This window comes from Drosophila willistoni, chromosome 3R (genome assembly GCF_018902025.1).
Source record: "Drosophila willistoni isolate 14030-0811.24 chromosome 3R, UCI_dwil_1.1, whole genome shotgun sequence".
NCBI lineage: Eukaryota > Metazoa > Arthropoda > Insecta > Diptera > Drosophilidae > Drosophila > Drosophila willistoni.
Window position 1 is genome coordinate 8,744,426 of NC_061086.1, and position 17,117 is coordinate 8,761,542.

The window sequence follows — 17,117 nt, forward strand, 5'->3', positions numbered from 1 at the left end:
AAAATCAATTGCGAGCATTATTCAAAATTTGAAAATATATATCGATATTTACTAGACATACTCCAAAGATAAACACGCGCATATTCTATTAATTTTGTTTTGCTTTCTTTTTACTCTTAAATAGTTTCTGATTATACTGGTATTAGTCACTTGGGGGAAACTAGAACGTATTACGGAATTTGTCATCCACATTAGCTAGTGCCTAAAGAGAGACTGAAAGTTACGTAGAAATTCAAGAGACAATTGTCCGTAGACCGTAGAGCATTCGTCGCCTGTCGTCGTCGTTTGTGTTTACTCTTACTGTTATTATAATTTCACATAAAAATATCTGTTTTGCTGATAACTTTTGTCTGTAGATAGATAAAATTACGTCAGTTAAGCTACGGGTGGGTGCTAAATAGGCGTGAGTTCAGATACAAATTTACACGTTTTTGCGATATGATAAACGCATATAAAGAATGAAACCAAAAACTGATCGACATGGATATTATTTACATAAAAAATATCTTTACAATCTATTCCTACTATTAAAAACTGTATTTGGGTAAGACCATGTTATTGAATTTATTGCGCATTCGCCCTGTTGAAACTCAAGAAAGCTTTAAAAACTATAAATTTAATGACCTTTGTCCCAAATAATTAAAATTTAAATCATTTGAAACAATTCATAATAGAAAATTCTTACAAAATGCGTAAGAAACAGTTGTAGAACTTTATATTTAATATTTTAGTTTACACCTTCAAATTTTATAAGTTCCTATATACCCTAGAAGTACCTTCACACGTGTCGAGTGCAAAAATTCATGTGAGTCTCATTTTATAGCAAAAAAAACTCTCTTAACAAACAGAGCGTTAACTTTATATACAAACGAATCGCTCCTATAACCATCAATATGCGACAGGCTTATCTATTGACAGTTAATTAAGAGTCCGTCGGTCACAGAGTAATACTATACATACGTATATATGCATATATTGATATTGTATTTATAACTAAGAACCATGAATCAGATTAAAGGTTCGAACACTCTCTTATGGCGTGTTTTGTTTATAGAAAAACAAAAAAAAAGAAACTCTTATCGGCAATATAAAGTAAAGCATATATACACACAAATGTATATTGTCTATAAATTTTGCTTAAGAGCTACCGGAATGTTCGAAAAGAGCTCAAGTGTTGTTACACTTGGCAAAATTATTGACTAAAGAGAACGAAATTTCAATAAATTGACTTCCTCTTTATTGAACATTCGAACATTGTGTGTTCAGTTCAGTTCAGTTTGGTTTTAGTTCAGACTTATAAAGACATTATTCGTCTGATGTTGAAAAATACAATATTTTGTTGTTTGTTTTTTGCAAATTCATGCAGCAAGATAGAGAAAGAGATAGAGGGAGGGAGAAAAAAAGTTCGTCCTCAAATTATAGCGTTAATGATGCATTATTAACGCTGGCCGTAACCACTTTAATCCTTTTGGCCGCCACCAGCAAGTCAACAACTTTTCTGATCTTCTTCCATCTCTCTTCGGGCACTGCAAAAATTTCGGGGCGTTGTCAAAATGAAATTTTATGGAAATTCTCAAGGGAACAGGTAAAAGAATGCGGTTTTTGGTTTTGGTTCTTTCGAGTTATAATCACAGGATAATGGACTGCATTAGTCAGTCAGTGGTCCGTCAGTGAGATGGCCTTTACGGTGCAAGAGAACATGTCTATAGGATGACACAACAGAACACAAAGATTGTGAATTGGAAGAGCGGATTGCCAGAGCTACTGGTAACAGGGACAAGTCCATGACCATTTAAAATGCCTTAATTAAAATGTTCATCGGCATGTTTCTTGTCTCATAAGTCTTTTTGTTGTTTAATTTTCACCGAATGTCAAACGAACGACATTTTTCGTTACTGAAAACGAAAAAAAAAAACAGTTTTCCTACAATTTTTTTTCTTTTCTTTTTTTTAATGAAATTGTACAACCCCCAAGTATTGTATGAGGCTTTCCTTAACTTTTCTGCTGGCATGTGAAAACAAAAAAAAAAGAGTAATCAATCATTGTGTGAGTGTGTGTGTGTGTGAGTGTATGTGTGTGTGTGTGTGGAACCACGCCTATCTCCTGGATTAGTCAGCAGAATATGGCGGCGGCATCATTGGTCTCTTGGCTTAGTTCGGCAAAAGGCAAAAGGGCCGCTGCTGCTGCTGCTGGAGTTGAGCCCAATCAATTGCTGCCGCGCAATGCTGACAGCGACGTTAGCAGCAGAAACGTCAGCAGCAGCAGCAGCAGCAACAACAACATCTCACCCCAGGCGAGGATGAGCTGCTCTTATTGCCCATATGTGTGTGTGTGTGTGTGTGTGTGTGTGTCTCTCTTTCTCTCCCCTTTCTCATGCTGAGAGTTGCGCATGTTCGGTAAAAATGAGCAATTAAAATGAGACAAGAAACCCCCTAAGAGAGGGGGCGGTAGGTAATTTCAACCCTATATAATTTTTTCTTTTATTTTTGAGGGTTGCAGCAAAGTTTTAACTAATAATTTCGATTGGAAAGTTAACTTTTAATTAAACTTTAAATCATTTTTGGTTTGCCAAAGAAGAGACAACAACAAATAATTCTCAGAACGGAATAGTGATTGATACAAATCTATGATAAGCTACGAAACTAATTAGTTTAAAGTTTAAAACTCTATAAAAAGAAATAATATCGTTTAAAAAGTAACTAAATGTTAATACTTTCGTTTTATCCATAGGAGAGAATAAACGTTTAAAACGTTAATCGATATATAAATCAGACTATAGATGATATTTACAGAAAAAGCGAAGCATAATACAATTGTTTTTGTTTTTAGTAAAATGTGATTAGCTAAATGTCTAACAATAAAACAGAAACCTAAATGAAACCTTATGATTACAATTGAAACGGGATGAATCAAAGAAAATTTTACAGTGTAGCCCGTGGGGTTACAAAATTGTTATCTCTTAAGGTTGTTTTTTTAGGCCCTTATCTTATACTTTAAAACGACTACGTGCCAAATGGGTCCTATAGCAACGTCAATTTTATAATTTATGTATATCAAAACTAAACAAAGAAGGCTATTTGAAAACTATATCAACATTGTAACTATCTATAACTACAAATTTATGACGTTTAATAGAAACACATGTAAAATATATTATCATTAAGTGTTTCTAAAGGTGTGTAAAATGACTCTTATAATGTTTGTCAACTCTTGTTGTGTTTAAAAAGAGTTCATTGACCCATATGCAAAATTTAAACTTGCAATTTTGATTTATTCCCTTTAGACATTTCCGGATCGAAATTTAGTGTGAGTGAAATGAATTTCACAACAAAACTGATGGCTATTAAAATACTTACATATATGAAAACAAATAACAACAACAAATCAACACAGTTCATGCCAACTGATATGACGCGACGATGGATGTATATATGTTTTTGAATCTAGGTATATAGGAATGTTTACCAATTGTTATCGTTGGTATTAATTTAGATTATTTTGTTGTTTAAGGCCATTTTGAGTTTTTTTTGGCGGGGGCAGCAAGGCAACGACCTTGAAAGCAGGACAATATATGTATATAGTAAGTACATATGTACCTATATCGGTCTTCATAGAATTTAAATGAAACTGAAACGAATGAGATGGCTTAGACGATCAATCAAAAGGGGGGCCGGTCATCAAAATATTGACACTTGCAACCATTTGTTGCAACAATTAGTCCACCACAAACTGAGCCGATTACTGGACAACCGCAAATGCTATGCGGCGGCGATGCAAACGTTATTTAGAAAGATAAATGGAGTTTTTGATCCTCAACGGATATTCTTCTTGGGCACACTGTAGGCGGTAAATCATAAGAAAAGAGTCAAGTGAAAGCAAGAAAGCGGCAATGTAGAAAGTGAAGAATATACATACATACATACAAAAAAGAAAAAAAGGAAAAGAAATGCAACAGGAAGACTGAGGTAAAGGCAGAAAGGCGCACTGGATAAGAGGGAAAGACTCAAACACGTCATTAATAAAGCCTCGCAAAAGATTTTGATGACACCTGAACTGACAGCAGCACGATCGTTTGCCGACTCTAAACGAGGAGTCCACAAAAATCACTTCAGTATTTGGGTAACTGTGGGATACCAAGAGACAGAAACAGGAGATGGGAACAGATTTTTAAAGGCAAGACAAGTGTGCGGCGTGTGTACATACATACATACATACATATATTAATCATTCAAGCCCCCCCTTTGGTTTTTAATGCCACCAACAAAGTCGACCACAAAACGTAAAGTGTCCCGAGAAGTGTGTGCACGAATACTGGCGTCCTGTGGCAATAATTTTTGCGGTTTTCCCTACTCCTTCCATTTACCACCAACATAATAACCGTTCATTTGTGTCATCCAAAATAGTTTATCAATGATTACACATTATGAATTATACGACGATTTGACGATTCAAATTAACAAGTCTGTCTACCCATAATCAATTTGACATCTGAACTGTATGTATGAGTGTGTGTGTGTGTGTGTATGTGTGTGGTTTTTTGCACACCACCCCACACAGTGTGCACTATTGTTGTCTCGTTCTGGCTTAGGTTCTTGGTATTAACCGTAATTAACGGTATTTAATTATGGAAATTAACAATCCAGCGAGCACTGTGAGAAAAAACAACACAACAAAAAAGTATCTTGCGAATTTAAGATACAATGTGTTTATGTATGTGTTTGTGTGTATAAGTTTTTCCCCTGCGTTTTTTTTCCTCCTTTCAGGGGGCAATTAAGTGCAAAAATGCAAAGTAATTATAGTCAAATGATTTTTCAATTTACAGTCTCTCTTTTTTCTTCTTCTTTTTTAAACACTTTAAGCAGCCATGTGAATAGAAAGTTTATACGAAATGATATTTTGAAATACGTAAGTCCAATAAACACATAGAAAGATATAATGTTGTGTACATAAGGAAATTGAACCGACCGCTAGGTATATATGCATATGCCTGTACTCCTCGTTTAGACACATTTTTGTTAAAGTTTTTTCTTGTTGGGGAATTTCAGTGTTCAAGTATTTATGATTTTAATAGAACGTATTCACTAGAAATCGTCATAACACAGACTGAAAATTGTTTTGCCTCATCGACTTGGTTTTGTAGGGCCCCACGAGGCATTCGTTTGTTAAGTCTGATTAGCTTGGTTGGCAATAAAATATTTGATTATTTTTTATTTTTTTTATTCAAAATTGATAAAGTTTTGTTTTTGTCTGTGCGCGATCAACCACACATGCCGAAAATGTTAAGAAATTTCTATATATGTATACGTAGTAGGTAAGTGAACTGATAAGGGCTGGGCATTTTTATATATAACATCTGTCTGACTTTTTTTTTTTTTTGTTTTTCTAACAAGTACTTGCCAATTGAAAATCTATAAAACCTAACTAAAAAAACAAATTGATAATATTCTTATCTATGAAGAACAAAATTCAAATCTAAAACTGTTAAAAAATTAATCGATAACAAAAAGAAGAGCTTAGAGCTTTTTCAAGAAAGAGCTTTCTTTAAAAGTCTGTACTTTACAGGTTGCGGCGAATTCCACTGACAACAGCGAATTCCACTGGTGAAGAGAATTTCTATTACAGAGAGAAAGATAGAGAGAGAGAGAGAGAGAGATGGAGAGCGCTGAATTGTGTTGTGGTGAATATAAAATGCCGGTAAACAGCTGTTTATCTGCTCAATGCATTTTGTTTCTCACCATCATAAAACGAGATGAAAAAAAATATATGAACTTGGAATGACTATGATAAGGTGAATTAATTTGATATGAAATATAATATTTCCTACAGAAAAAGAACCTTCGGAAACCTACAAATCAAGTGTAAAACGTAATGAAATAAAAAATTAAAACTTTTGTATACCCTACCAGTGAAAGATTTGCTAATAACCAAGGAACCAATTTGAGATTAATTGATATTAATACGTATGATATTATACCAGAGATCTCGCTTATATTTTTTTAAACATAATAAAGGCACGTAAATTAGTGTAAAAAAACCCATAAACTTTGAAATATGACAGGGTATTTTCTAGTTCACTTGGAACACTTTTTCGTTGATATTTTGTGAGTTTGTCATTTTGCTTTGTGTATCTTTGAGATACGCTTTGCTTACAATTAGCGAAGCTTGAGCAACCAGCATAAGGTAGACGACATTCAACGCATGTGTGTGTGTGTATGTGTGATGAGGTCACTCACGCACACACTAATACAGACTAAAGTTTCAACTCTACAATTAATACAGGTGCAAAAGCACTAGAAGCATAGTCTGATGATTAATGAAGTTAACCCAACCATCCATAAATGGTGCAGAGCAGTAGTCACATTTCAGTATACATATATACAATATGTAGGTATAATGGGCATTTCATTAAAAATGCAATCACAGAAAAATGTTATATGCAAATTAAGCAAAAACCAAAAGAAATCATTTGTCCATGTAAAAAGAAGCAACAACAACAGCATGAACATTGGAAAATGAATTGGAAAATGGCAAGAAAAGTGGCGACTCGAATGCGAATTGCATTTTATATACGATGACCCACTTGATTATGCAATGTGAATACGAAGAAATGCATAAAATAGATCATATAAATATATAAATACATATATAAAATGTATTTATGAATACATAATACATACATATATAGAGTAATATGTATACAATATGCTCAAGAACAAAAAATTTTAAATGGAAAAGATTTTGTCGTTGTCGTGACATGGACAAAAACAACAATAACAACACACACAAAAAAAAAATGTCGAAAATAAAACATTCTCTTAGTCACCTCAGCAGCCTCTCATACAAACAACAACAGCAACAACAAATTTCTGTGTGTATAGTATATGCAACTGTTTGCATATTTAAATTGCACATGATGATGACAACATTCAATTCGATTTGTTAAAAATAACATTAAAAATCAGTTCCAGAATGAGAGAGAGCCAGAGAGTGTGTTCAAATTTTTAATAAACATTTTCAAGTACACTTCGATGCACAGGCAAACATCAGACAAAAGGGGGAGAAGGGGGGATTCCCTCGATAATGTTTAAAAACCAAAATTGAATATTAAATGCTTTGGCTAAATTGATTATAATTTTTTTTTAATCTTTAGCCATTTAATGACCTAATTGCTTCACTTAATACATATGCATTTATGTTTCGTTAGCGAAAAATGAGAGAAAGTTATGCAAAAACGGTCAACACAAATCGCAAATTTCTAATAAATTGATTTCATATGGACTTTTTAAATACCCTGCAGTAGGCAAACCTCCAATAATTCAACGACACAAAGTTTATCGTATAGAAATACTAAATACTAACTTTTGAAAATATTTTCGATACACTCCTAATAAACATATATAAATTGATAACAATTCACCCACTTGGGCATAGTCACGATGAAACAGAAGCAATGTTTACTCTGATAATCCAAATTGATAAGCGAAAATTGTCAATCATTCCGTATGGATAGATAAATTTTTGTATGTGAAGCAGCAAAAACAATAGTAAACAAAGAAAAAAAACACTATGCTTAGCAGGAAAGACGGAAAGAACAAACTACCAAAACTACAAAATAAATTTGCAATTTGAATAGGTCAAAAGAGTTGAGACCCTCCATCCATTTGGCCAATCACTTGATATGTAAATATATTCTAGCAAACGACGATACGTGAATGTCTGTCTCTATATAGAGGTATTTGGTTATTTCTGGGCCATTGATGGGTAAAACTATATATAAAAATTGATTGTGAAACACAATTCTAGGGTTTGCTAGGGCTTAAAAATGATTACAGTTACCTCCTCCTCCTCCTCCTCATCCACCACCTCTTCCTTTATGTCGACGGCAACTTCCACCTCGTTGATAAAGGATTCGTTAGTGGTTAGACCCTCAACGGCACAGGCATTTGCAATTCCAGAACCAATGGCTCTATGAACTTCATTGTCTTCATTATCGTTCTCATCGTTGGCATCGTCACTGGTCTCACGAAATAGTCGATTGAGTAGCAGATCATCATCGTCGTCGTTGCCATCGGGACCAAATTGTTCAACAATTGAACTGCCGCCATTACTGGGATGCGGAGTACTGTCATTCAATGCATTGGCATCTTCTACCGCGGTCAAGCCACCGGCAAAACCATGCAATAAAGCTGCCAGATTGAGATCCAAATGAGTATTATTCGGTGATTGCTGTTGACCATCTTTAAGTGGCAAATTTGCATATGGTGTGGCCAAGGGAGGCAAATCATTAAAGTCCAAAAGATCGGCCAAATTTTGTTCTAAAATCGAACGTGTTTCCTGATTCGTAGATGATGGAAAACTGGGCACTTCCCCGAAACTAGAACCGCCAGCAAGTAAATTGTAACTGTGATTGTGACCAGTTGATAGCGATGCGGTATCTATGTGCAATTCACCCAAGGTGGAGCCACTCGTTGATCCCGTGCCAGGCACGCCAACGCCACCACCAGCCGAAGCACTTGAACCACCGACAACAGAATTGCCAGAGGCCCCACCGGTACGATTACTTTGCATATCCTGTAGAGCAGTTGTCTGGATGCTACTATTGCCAGTGGTATTGTGAAGATTCATCACCAAGGCGCTGGCATTGAATATTGTGGGCAATTTACCCTCACCAGATCCCCGGCCATCGTTGCTACCAATTTCATAGAAAGGTAAGAAATCCTCGATTCGTATTGGTGGATGGATATCTTTGCGATTACCATACGGATGTTGAGTCTCAATCATGGGCACTGTACGTAACATTTCCAGCTCCCAGTTACCATCGCCGCCATAATGAGACAATTCCAATTGTGATTCCCGATCCCAACGGCGGAGCAAATAGTCGGGATCAACATGCAGCAGGCTCAAGGCCAGAGCCAAATGAAGCATTTTCATGGCATACGATTTTTTGTTTGAGATCATTTTGTTGGCTGTTTCAGTTAATAATGATGATGATGATGATGATGGTGATGGTGATCTTGAGGTTACAAAATGTCTGGTTGTGTTTGTGTGTGTGGGTGTTGACAAGCTGCTACTGCATCACCGGCCCCCACCGCACTGCCAGCATCCGTCCAGCGGATCACAACGGTTGAGTCCGCTTCTCGCTGTGCGTTCAATGACGTTTCCTTGCGTTTTTCTTATTCAATTTTGCTGCGGCGCAACATTTGTTTAAATCGCAATTCTTTAGGCGGCAATGATGTCTCAACCGATCCGTCCCGTCTTCTTCTCCTCCACCGCCACCACCTCCTCCACTCTGCTGTTGATTTGTTCAAAGTTCTTGTTTTTCTTCTCGATAAATACATAAGTAGTATATATTCATCAAATATATAAATCTATATATATATTTCTACGTTGTCCTCGTTGGCTTTTGTTCTTCTGTAAGAGTAAGAGGAAGAGAAATATGAAATTAGTAAACATGGCAATTCAACTTATCTACATTATATATATTAGATGAAATGCTTGATGTATGGACAAACGAACGTGTTCATATTATTTTTTACCTTGATTATATTGGCATTGTCTAGATATATTCATACATATATGTATGTACCTATTCATATAAGGAAGCATAATTTTTGAAATTGTCAACAAGAGTTAAGTAGGCAAGAGCATACTTGATAAGTAGAAGTAATAAATTGTTAAACGGTTGCCAAATTCATACTATTCCATGGTTTTATGTGGTTTTTTAACAGTCTTCTGAGGATAATCAATAACCGCATTGGACATAAAGTAAAAGACAAGTTTTACAGACTGTTGGGGGCCCTATTAGAAACGTCAATATGCGGTTGAAGCCTTAATTACTTACATTTAGGTGCTTTACATTTAATAAGAAGACAATAAGAATGGTACACGAAGAACAATTTGCAGTGATATAGACCTTGTCAACCTGATCAGTCATTAGATGTATATATTTTCCATAGTCGCATTTTGGCGAGGGTATTAGAAACGCAATGCATAAACATTTAAAACCCCTTCGAGTCATGGTTATATGATACCGGAAATTTATTTGCATATCCAACAGAATTAAATAGTCTTGCAGTTCTTATTAACAAAGAAAAAAAAAACAACAAATTGAAGTTTTGAAGAAAATTATTGTTTAAAATGGATCAATAATAAAGAAATTCAACACTGTGGCAATTTGTTTGTTTATAGGACATTATACGTATATATATATGAATTAATATCTTATGCATACATACGCACTTTCCTATACCCGAAGACGATTATTTTCTAAAAACGCATTTAACATGAGCCCCATCGCTGCTGTCGCCCCCGCATTCAGCAACGCAACAAGGCGGCCAACTAACTTGGCTAACATTTTACAAAGGAACGACCCAGACATGGGCTTTGGCTTTGAACTTGAACTTGTTCAAGGTCTTTTTGTGCGCACACATTCTGTCCCAGCCCCATTCGCAGTTCAAGGACACAGACATGGCCCCAAGCGAAATGTGGAAAAAAAAGTGTTAGGAAAAAACTTTCTTTGTTAATATTTTTTATAAGAATTTTAAAAGCAAGTTCGATTAGCCGACCAGAGGAAGAGAAATATATGTACGTATACTAATGCAATTCAATTTTCAATGAGGCGAAAATGAATGTGAATGATTTTGTTTGAGTGTTTGTGTGTGTGTGTGTGTGTGGGTGAGAGTGATGAAATTTTGTATGTGCATGTGTGTTTGTGTTACAGTGCACTCACCTTTTTGGTTCTCCAACGAAAAATTCTTTCGATTTCTGCTGGTGTTGCTGTTGTTGCTGCTGCTGGTTGATGACTTTACCAACGTTAAAACTTGCGGCGCAGTAAATTGTTCTTGGTGTATTGGGTTTTTTTTGTTTGTTTGTTAATTTTTAATAAATATCTTTTTAATATTTTTCCACAATTAATGTGTACACTTGTTGCATTAAATTGCTTTTAAACTGATTTTTGTTATGAAAAACGAAAAAAACATTTTGTTAAATTTGTTGAACGTCCTTGAACTTGTTTAATATACTTTCGCTCTCTATCTCTCTTGCGCTATTCAAAAAGGCCTGTCTCTCTCTCTTTTTAATAATTAAATTATTTGCTGCATTTAATTTACAGTTTTTAATTTCGACAGCTGTTGCTTCTTCTTCTATGTCTGGCTACGCAGTTTACCTGTTTGCGTGTGTGTGTGTGTGTAAGTGCGTCTCTGTGCGTGTGGTGAAATCTTTAAAAAAATATATAATGATAATTTTTGCTAGTTTCTTTTTTTGTTATTTGCAATATTATTTTTTGTGGTTTGCCTTTACATTGTTTTTTTTCGTTTCTTTGTTTGCTTTGATCACCCGTTTCGGTTTCATCGTCTGACTCACATAAACACACAGACACGCTCGTACACACACACACACATATATATATATATATGAACATATACCAGCAAAACAACGCAAATGCTGATATTTTTTTTCTTCTTCACCTTTTCTTTGCTTTTCTCCCTGGCTTACACACAAATACACATGCAATAATTAATTTATGCATTTAATTAAACGCTAAAACGTTGGATTTTTATAGGACAAAACGAAAAGTATGAGATTTACTTTAGAAACTTCGAGAATAACGTAACAACAAATCGTTTGTATGTAATTATTGCTGCGCCGGTTTCGTATTCACAATTCGCTTTTGCTTTTGCGTTTCGCCGTTCGCACTTTGTATCACAAATATAAAATAGAAATTATCATTTTGATTTTTCTCTTCACACAATTTCGTGTTGTTGTAAGCAGCTTGCAACATGTCAAAGTCAGCTGAGCGCAACAAACATAGACAATAAGAGAGACAGAGTGAGTAAAAGAGAGAGAGCGCGCTTAAGGGAAAATCTAATTGCTGAATTCAACTAAAGCTCGGACTCTGTTGCTAGCTTGTTGGTTGTTGTTGTTGCTATTAATGCTGCTGGTTCATCCACCACCACAATGAATTGCATTTATTTAGTGGTGCATGCAACAAAAAAACCAAAACAGGAAAAACATTAGTTTATTAATTTGTTTGTTCCGCCAAAAACACGCACTCACTAACTAGCACACACACACACACACACACTAAACACATAGAAATATATTTCTTTGCTTTTCTTTCAGTTTCTTTTTCGCCACATACGCACAGCTACAATCACACACACAAACGTACGTATGTATGTATATGTTTTGGCACAAAGTCTAGTTAAAAAAACGTGTTTTTTTTTCTTTGTTTTTTATGTGTCAACCAAAGACAGTCTTTCTTTTCCGCTTTTTCCCTTATTCTACTTAATCTTTTTTGGCAAATTTTACCGCAACGTCCGTCTGTTCAGCGCGATGTTGATTATAGGAATGGAGATGACACTATCGGCATACCATCGTGTGCGGCTAAGACGAGCATTCTCACCAAAAAGCTTAAAGAGCTTTCGATAATTTCGATGACACCGCTGTGCTCTCGAACTTCGAACAACACAGAAAACCGCCAATATTTATTTAATTTAAATTTTTATTGAAAATATATAGCACACTTATGTATGTATATAAACGGCTTAAATAGCATGAATTAAACTTTTTTGACAAAATAGAAAATAAAGGAATTGTCTTTGTGATATATTATATTAGAAATAGTCTACCAAAAGTCTTTGTAAATTTTAGATAAATTTTTTCTGGATTTACTCCAAAACTGTTACTTACACTTATTGCACACTTAAAGAAATGGATCAATATAAACTGAATTGTTGGTAAATTACAATGTATTCTCTTTCATTTCTGAAATATTTGTTATTTTCAAAAATTGTTTGCTAAAAACAAAGTGTAATATAAATTTCTCGGTTAAGTTTTCGGTTTCGCTGAAATTTGAAAAATTACCAAAGCTGTTGTGGAAAGCTTTTACAGTAAAGCTTTTGTTGCCATGGTTCTATCTAGGCAATTATCGTGGACATTTTGAACAGATTCATATACTCGCAATTGATTTTTGTATTTCTTTTGCTACGCAAGTTTCTCTATACTATATTGTTAACTTACCAAAGTTGAGTAGTTGAACCCGTTGGCGGAATTGAATCCGAAATTGTAACTAATTTGAGTTTGTGTCGTGGCTGGCGTTGGTGGGGTATCCAGGGAAATCGATACAGGTGGTGACGACAATTTAGCTGGGGTTGAGGCAACAGTTGGTTTGATTATCTTCATGAACTTGGGTCCTCTAATTGGCACCTTTACAGTTTTCTTTGGATTAAACTGCGTTTTCATTTTCGACGACAATTCCTTTTCGTAGTCGGCATCAATGTCCTTGACCGGAGAAAGCGATTGCATACGTGGTAAATCTTCCAAATCAATCATTTTGATGGTTGTTTATACACATGCAACTGCAAAAGAATAGAATTTTATAGAGTATATGGTTAGGTAGAAAACATTAATTAGCATTTCGTTGTTGTTTTGTTTTGTTGGCCCACTCTGATTATCAGTTGCCATTATTGTACTTCTGAAATAGAAAGGTGAATCATTCGGTTTCCCTATATAGACATGTGACATATACATACTTTATGTCCTATTGTTGTGACTAATGACATCCTAACGATTGGCCTAACATTATTGCCTTAAAAACCAACAAGAAATCTAATACCGACTGTAAAATACTTTAATACAAAGCTAAGACTTTATGATAAACAAAAAACCTTCCATTTTTAGCAACAAAAGCTTTTCTAAAAAGTCTTGCATCCCTTCAGTAGAGTATCATATATTAATTATTTGTTATCATTTGCTTTGATAAGGGTTAAGTATCAGGTTAAGTATCCTAGTAAACACTGATAGGTCCGACTTGTGTGTAAAACTAAATATTGATAAGACAAAGTTCTTAAAATAGCAAATACATTTACTCTACACACTTTCAATATTATATCCTTTTACGAAAATTGAGCAAACAAAGTAATTTAAGGCAATAAGAGAACAAACATTAATCAGAACCACATTCGCCCAATTTTTTTTTTTTTTTTGCGTGAAAAATTGTACTTTTGATCTAGACTAATTTGCATGCATAGTTTTAATATCTATATTATAGAGATTTCTGTTTACATTTCTGGCATTGGGAATCATTTTTCACAGTGAAACCCACAAGCAAAGCTATAATTATATTGACGATAGTAAATTAAATGGAATCGTATTCGATATAGTATTGATTAAAACCTTATCTCGAGTTGATTGTAGAAGGCTCATAAGATTTTATTGCTATGCTTATGGTTGGTTCGTTTATACGAAGGGTGTACTGTATCTAATTGCGATTTTTAATTTCAATGCGACTCTCGGATATTGCATCAGAACGTGTTATATCTATTATATTATTAACTATAAATGACATTTGAACGACCAATATCATTAGCCACAGCTACCTAAGTATTAGCTAAAATATTTTTAGTCGTGGGCAAAAAAAGATGAATTTAATATATTCGCCACATGGCTAAACTAGTTGGCCTAGACCACCTTCGATGAATAGCTCACTCAAAAACCCTTAGTTTAGCAGTAGTTTTTACGATGACAGTTTATGGTAAGCTTAGTTAGAATCTAAATAAAATGTAAGTAGCCTACCTAAGTCAATGTAATTAAGTAGAGTTAATAGTTCGTGACATGAATCCACACAAAGTTTGAAGAGAGACTACCGACTCGCTAAATTGTTCAGGTCAGGTGAGAGATAAACCATAATAAAAAAGAAGAAATTGAGAAAAGTGAAAAGAAAGGCATAGAGATAGAGAGAGAGAGACAAAGATCATCACAGTGAGCTGAGAGATAAGATCTTTACATATGTTTTCAAATGTAGATACATAGATGGATAAACATAAGGCTAAACTTCCCAATATATGTCATCACGTTCAGGTATTCAATTATTTTAATTGCAAATCTGCCAATTGTGAAATTGTTTTCTGGCTAAAATTCATAGAGATTTTAGGCGATTGTTTCCGTCGCGAGACAAACAAAGAGTACAAGTATATGCGTAGCCTTTAGATGACAAAGAAACCTGTTTTCTCATATACCCTATAAATTAAGAGCATACTTTGAATCGCACAAAAAAACAGATGAGATAAATTGTCGTATTAATGATGTAGTTTTTAACTAACTTTTGTTATCCTCAAAGTGCTTCGAAATAATTACATCTTCTAAATAGAATTTAAACCATTTCTTTAAATTCGTAATATTAGTTTAAAGAGTATGCAAAATGTGGTCTTTCTCCTAATGTTTTAATTTCCCCATCTTGTTTTTATATTAAACGATTTCAGCTTTTGCCTCGCTCTTGACGCAAAAGCGCGAATTACAATTTAAATAAATGTGTTCGGACTGTGGGGTGAAGCAGGGGGCCAGAAAAAAAACCCATATCGGGTGAACAAAGTTCAAGATATATACCGAGTCTCTGGATATCAAACATCAACATGTTTGTATTGATTTAAGCAATTAGAACTAACTTCCCAAAGTCCAATGAGAGTAGGAGAGTGTGTCATGTATTTAATGTCTAGATTCTAGAATAATTGTTTTTTGAGAAATTTCAAATATATACATATGTCGTGTCATGCCATGGATACTTATTAGCACATCGACAATGGAGGGCTATTATACAAATAATCGAATATACATATATCCATGGTATGTGTGTGTATATGTATGTATGTGGGTGTGTGTATATCTTAATCAACAGAGCGTCAAAACATTGTGGCAATGAAGCGGAAATGAAAAACACGGAATTGTCTAACAGTTATTAAAAAAAATATATTTTATATACAATTTTTTTGGGAAAACTCAAACTACTATTATTAAATGTAAGAGAGACTGGCACATGGTCAGAAAAAAAATACATAGAGAAAAACAATTGCGAACGCTGCGAGTAATTACTTTAAGATGAAAACCATTTCTTTTAATTTTTTTTTTTGTTTGTTTAATTAAAATAAGTTTAAAAGAAAATGCCCTTAATGCGTACGGTCACATATTTTTATTTGCAATGAAATTAAGGTCTATTATTTTCACTTTGAGTAAACCATTTTATAAACTTTACCAAACATATTCACATTTAGACACAATTTTTGAACATTTTAAAGTTGTTTTCATCATATGAAAAACATATTTTTTTTAGTGTATAGTTAAGTATATACATTAATTTTAACACACACACACACGCACACACAGATACACCCGTTGGGCAAAATTCGTAAGAATAATAAATGTAAATATTTATTTATAACACAATTGTTGTTGCCATTTTGGCCACAGTTAAGGGACTCCAAAAACGTTTTTAATAATGATGATGATATACTTCATATGTATGTGTGTGTGTGTGTGTATGTGTAGATATTAATGCGAATACCAATACAAATACAAGCCGGCTAATTTATGCAAAAAAAACTGAAAAAACAGGCCATCTACATTTTCGGCATTTTATTTTGTAGTTTGTTTTTTGGTTTATTTTTTTTTCGCACAACGCAATTCTTATTTAAGTTATAGAAATAGAGAACTGGTTGTTGAAATAGAGCAAACAACATGCCAAAAAATATTCCTGGATTGCATAGTATAATAAAATAACAAAATATAGGGAAAACCGAAAGATAGAGAGACTAAGAGAGAAAGAACAGGAAGAGAATTTGTAGAGGGTGTTGATAGAGCTAGCGCTTACACCTAGAACTAACGAAGAGACACACACACACACACGCATAGAGAGACACACACACACAAACATTGAGGGGACACACGCGCGTAATTGTTGTTTGGAATGGGGTTGGGGGCTAATCGTGGGGTTTGCTTAAACGGCGCAATTTTTATTATTTTTTTATATTGTTCAATTAAACAATTTTCACTTTAACTATGAACTTTTAACTTGCACATTATCTACCATACATTGTATTTAGATAAATAGATAGATATACATACATATTCAATTGAAATTTCACTTGGAATATTTTTCTTTTTGGGCACTTTTTTACAGTTTTTCTGATTGACTTTCAAAAAGCCCGCCACTTTTACAGACACAGGGAGAGAAAGAGAGCAGAACGAGAGATAGAGAGCACAAATTTGTGATTAAGAGAGCTTTGTTTTGTATTTTCTTTTGCCAATATTGCGTATACGTCGGTTGGGATCGAGACACAGCTTGT

General features: G+C 34.3%; 1 protein-coding gene across 1 annotated transcript in view; it reads right to left on the minus strand.

The window, feature by feature from the left end:
• Positions 1-10,877, minus strand: part of LOC6651686 (segmentation protein cap'n'collar) — a 33,705-nt gene extending 22,828 nt beyond the window's left edge. Inside the window, exons 1-2 of the mRNA XM_023180232.2 lie at positions 10,730-10,877; positions 7,837-9,411 (exon numbers count right to left, since the gene is read on the minus strand). Coding sequence (XP_023036000.1) covers positions 7,837-8,958 — 1,122 coding nt within the window. The 5' untranslated portion in view covers positions 8,959-9,411; positions 10,730-10,877. The remainder of the gene's footprint in view (positions 1-7,836; positions 9,412-10,729) is intronic.
• Positions 10,878-17,117: the final 6,240 nt, after the last annotated feature.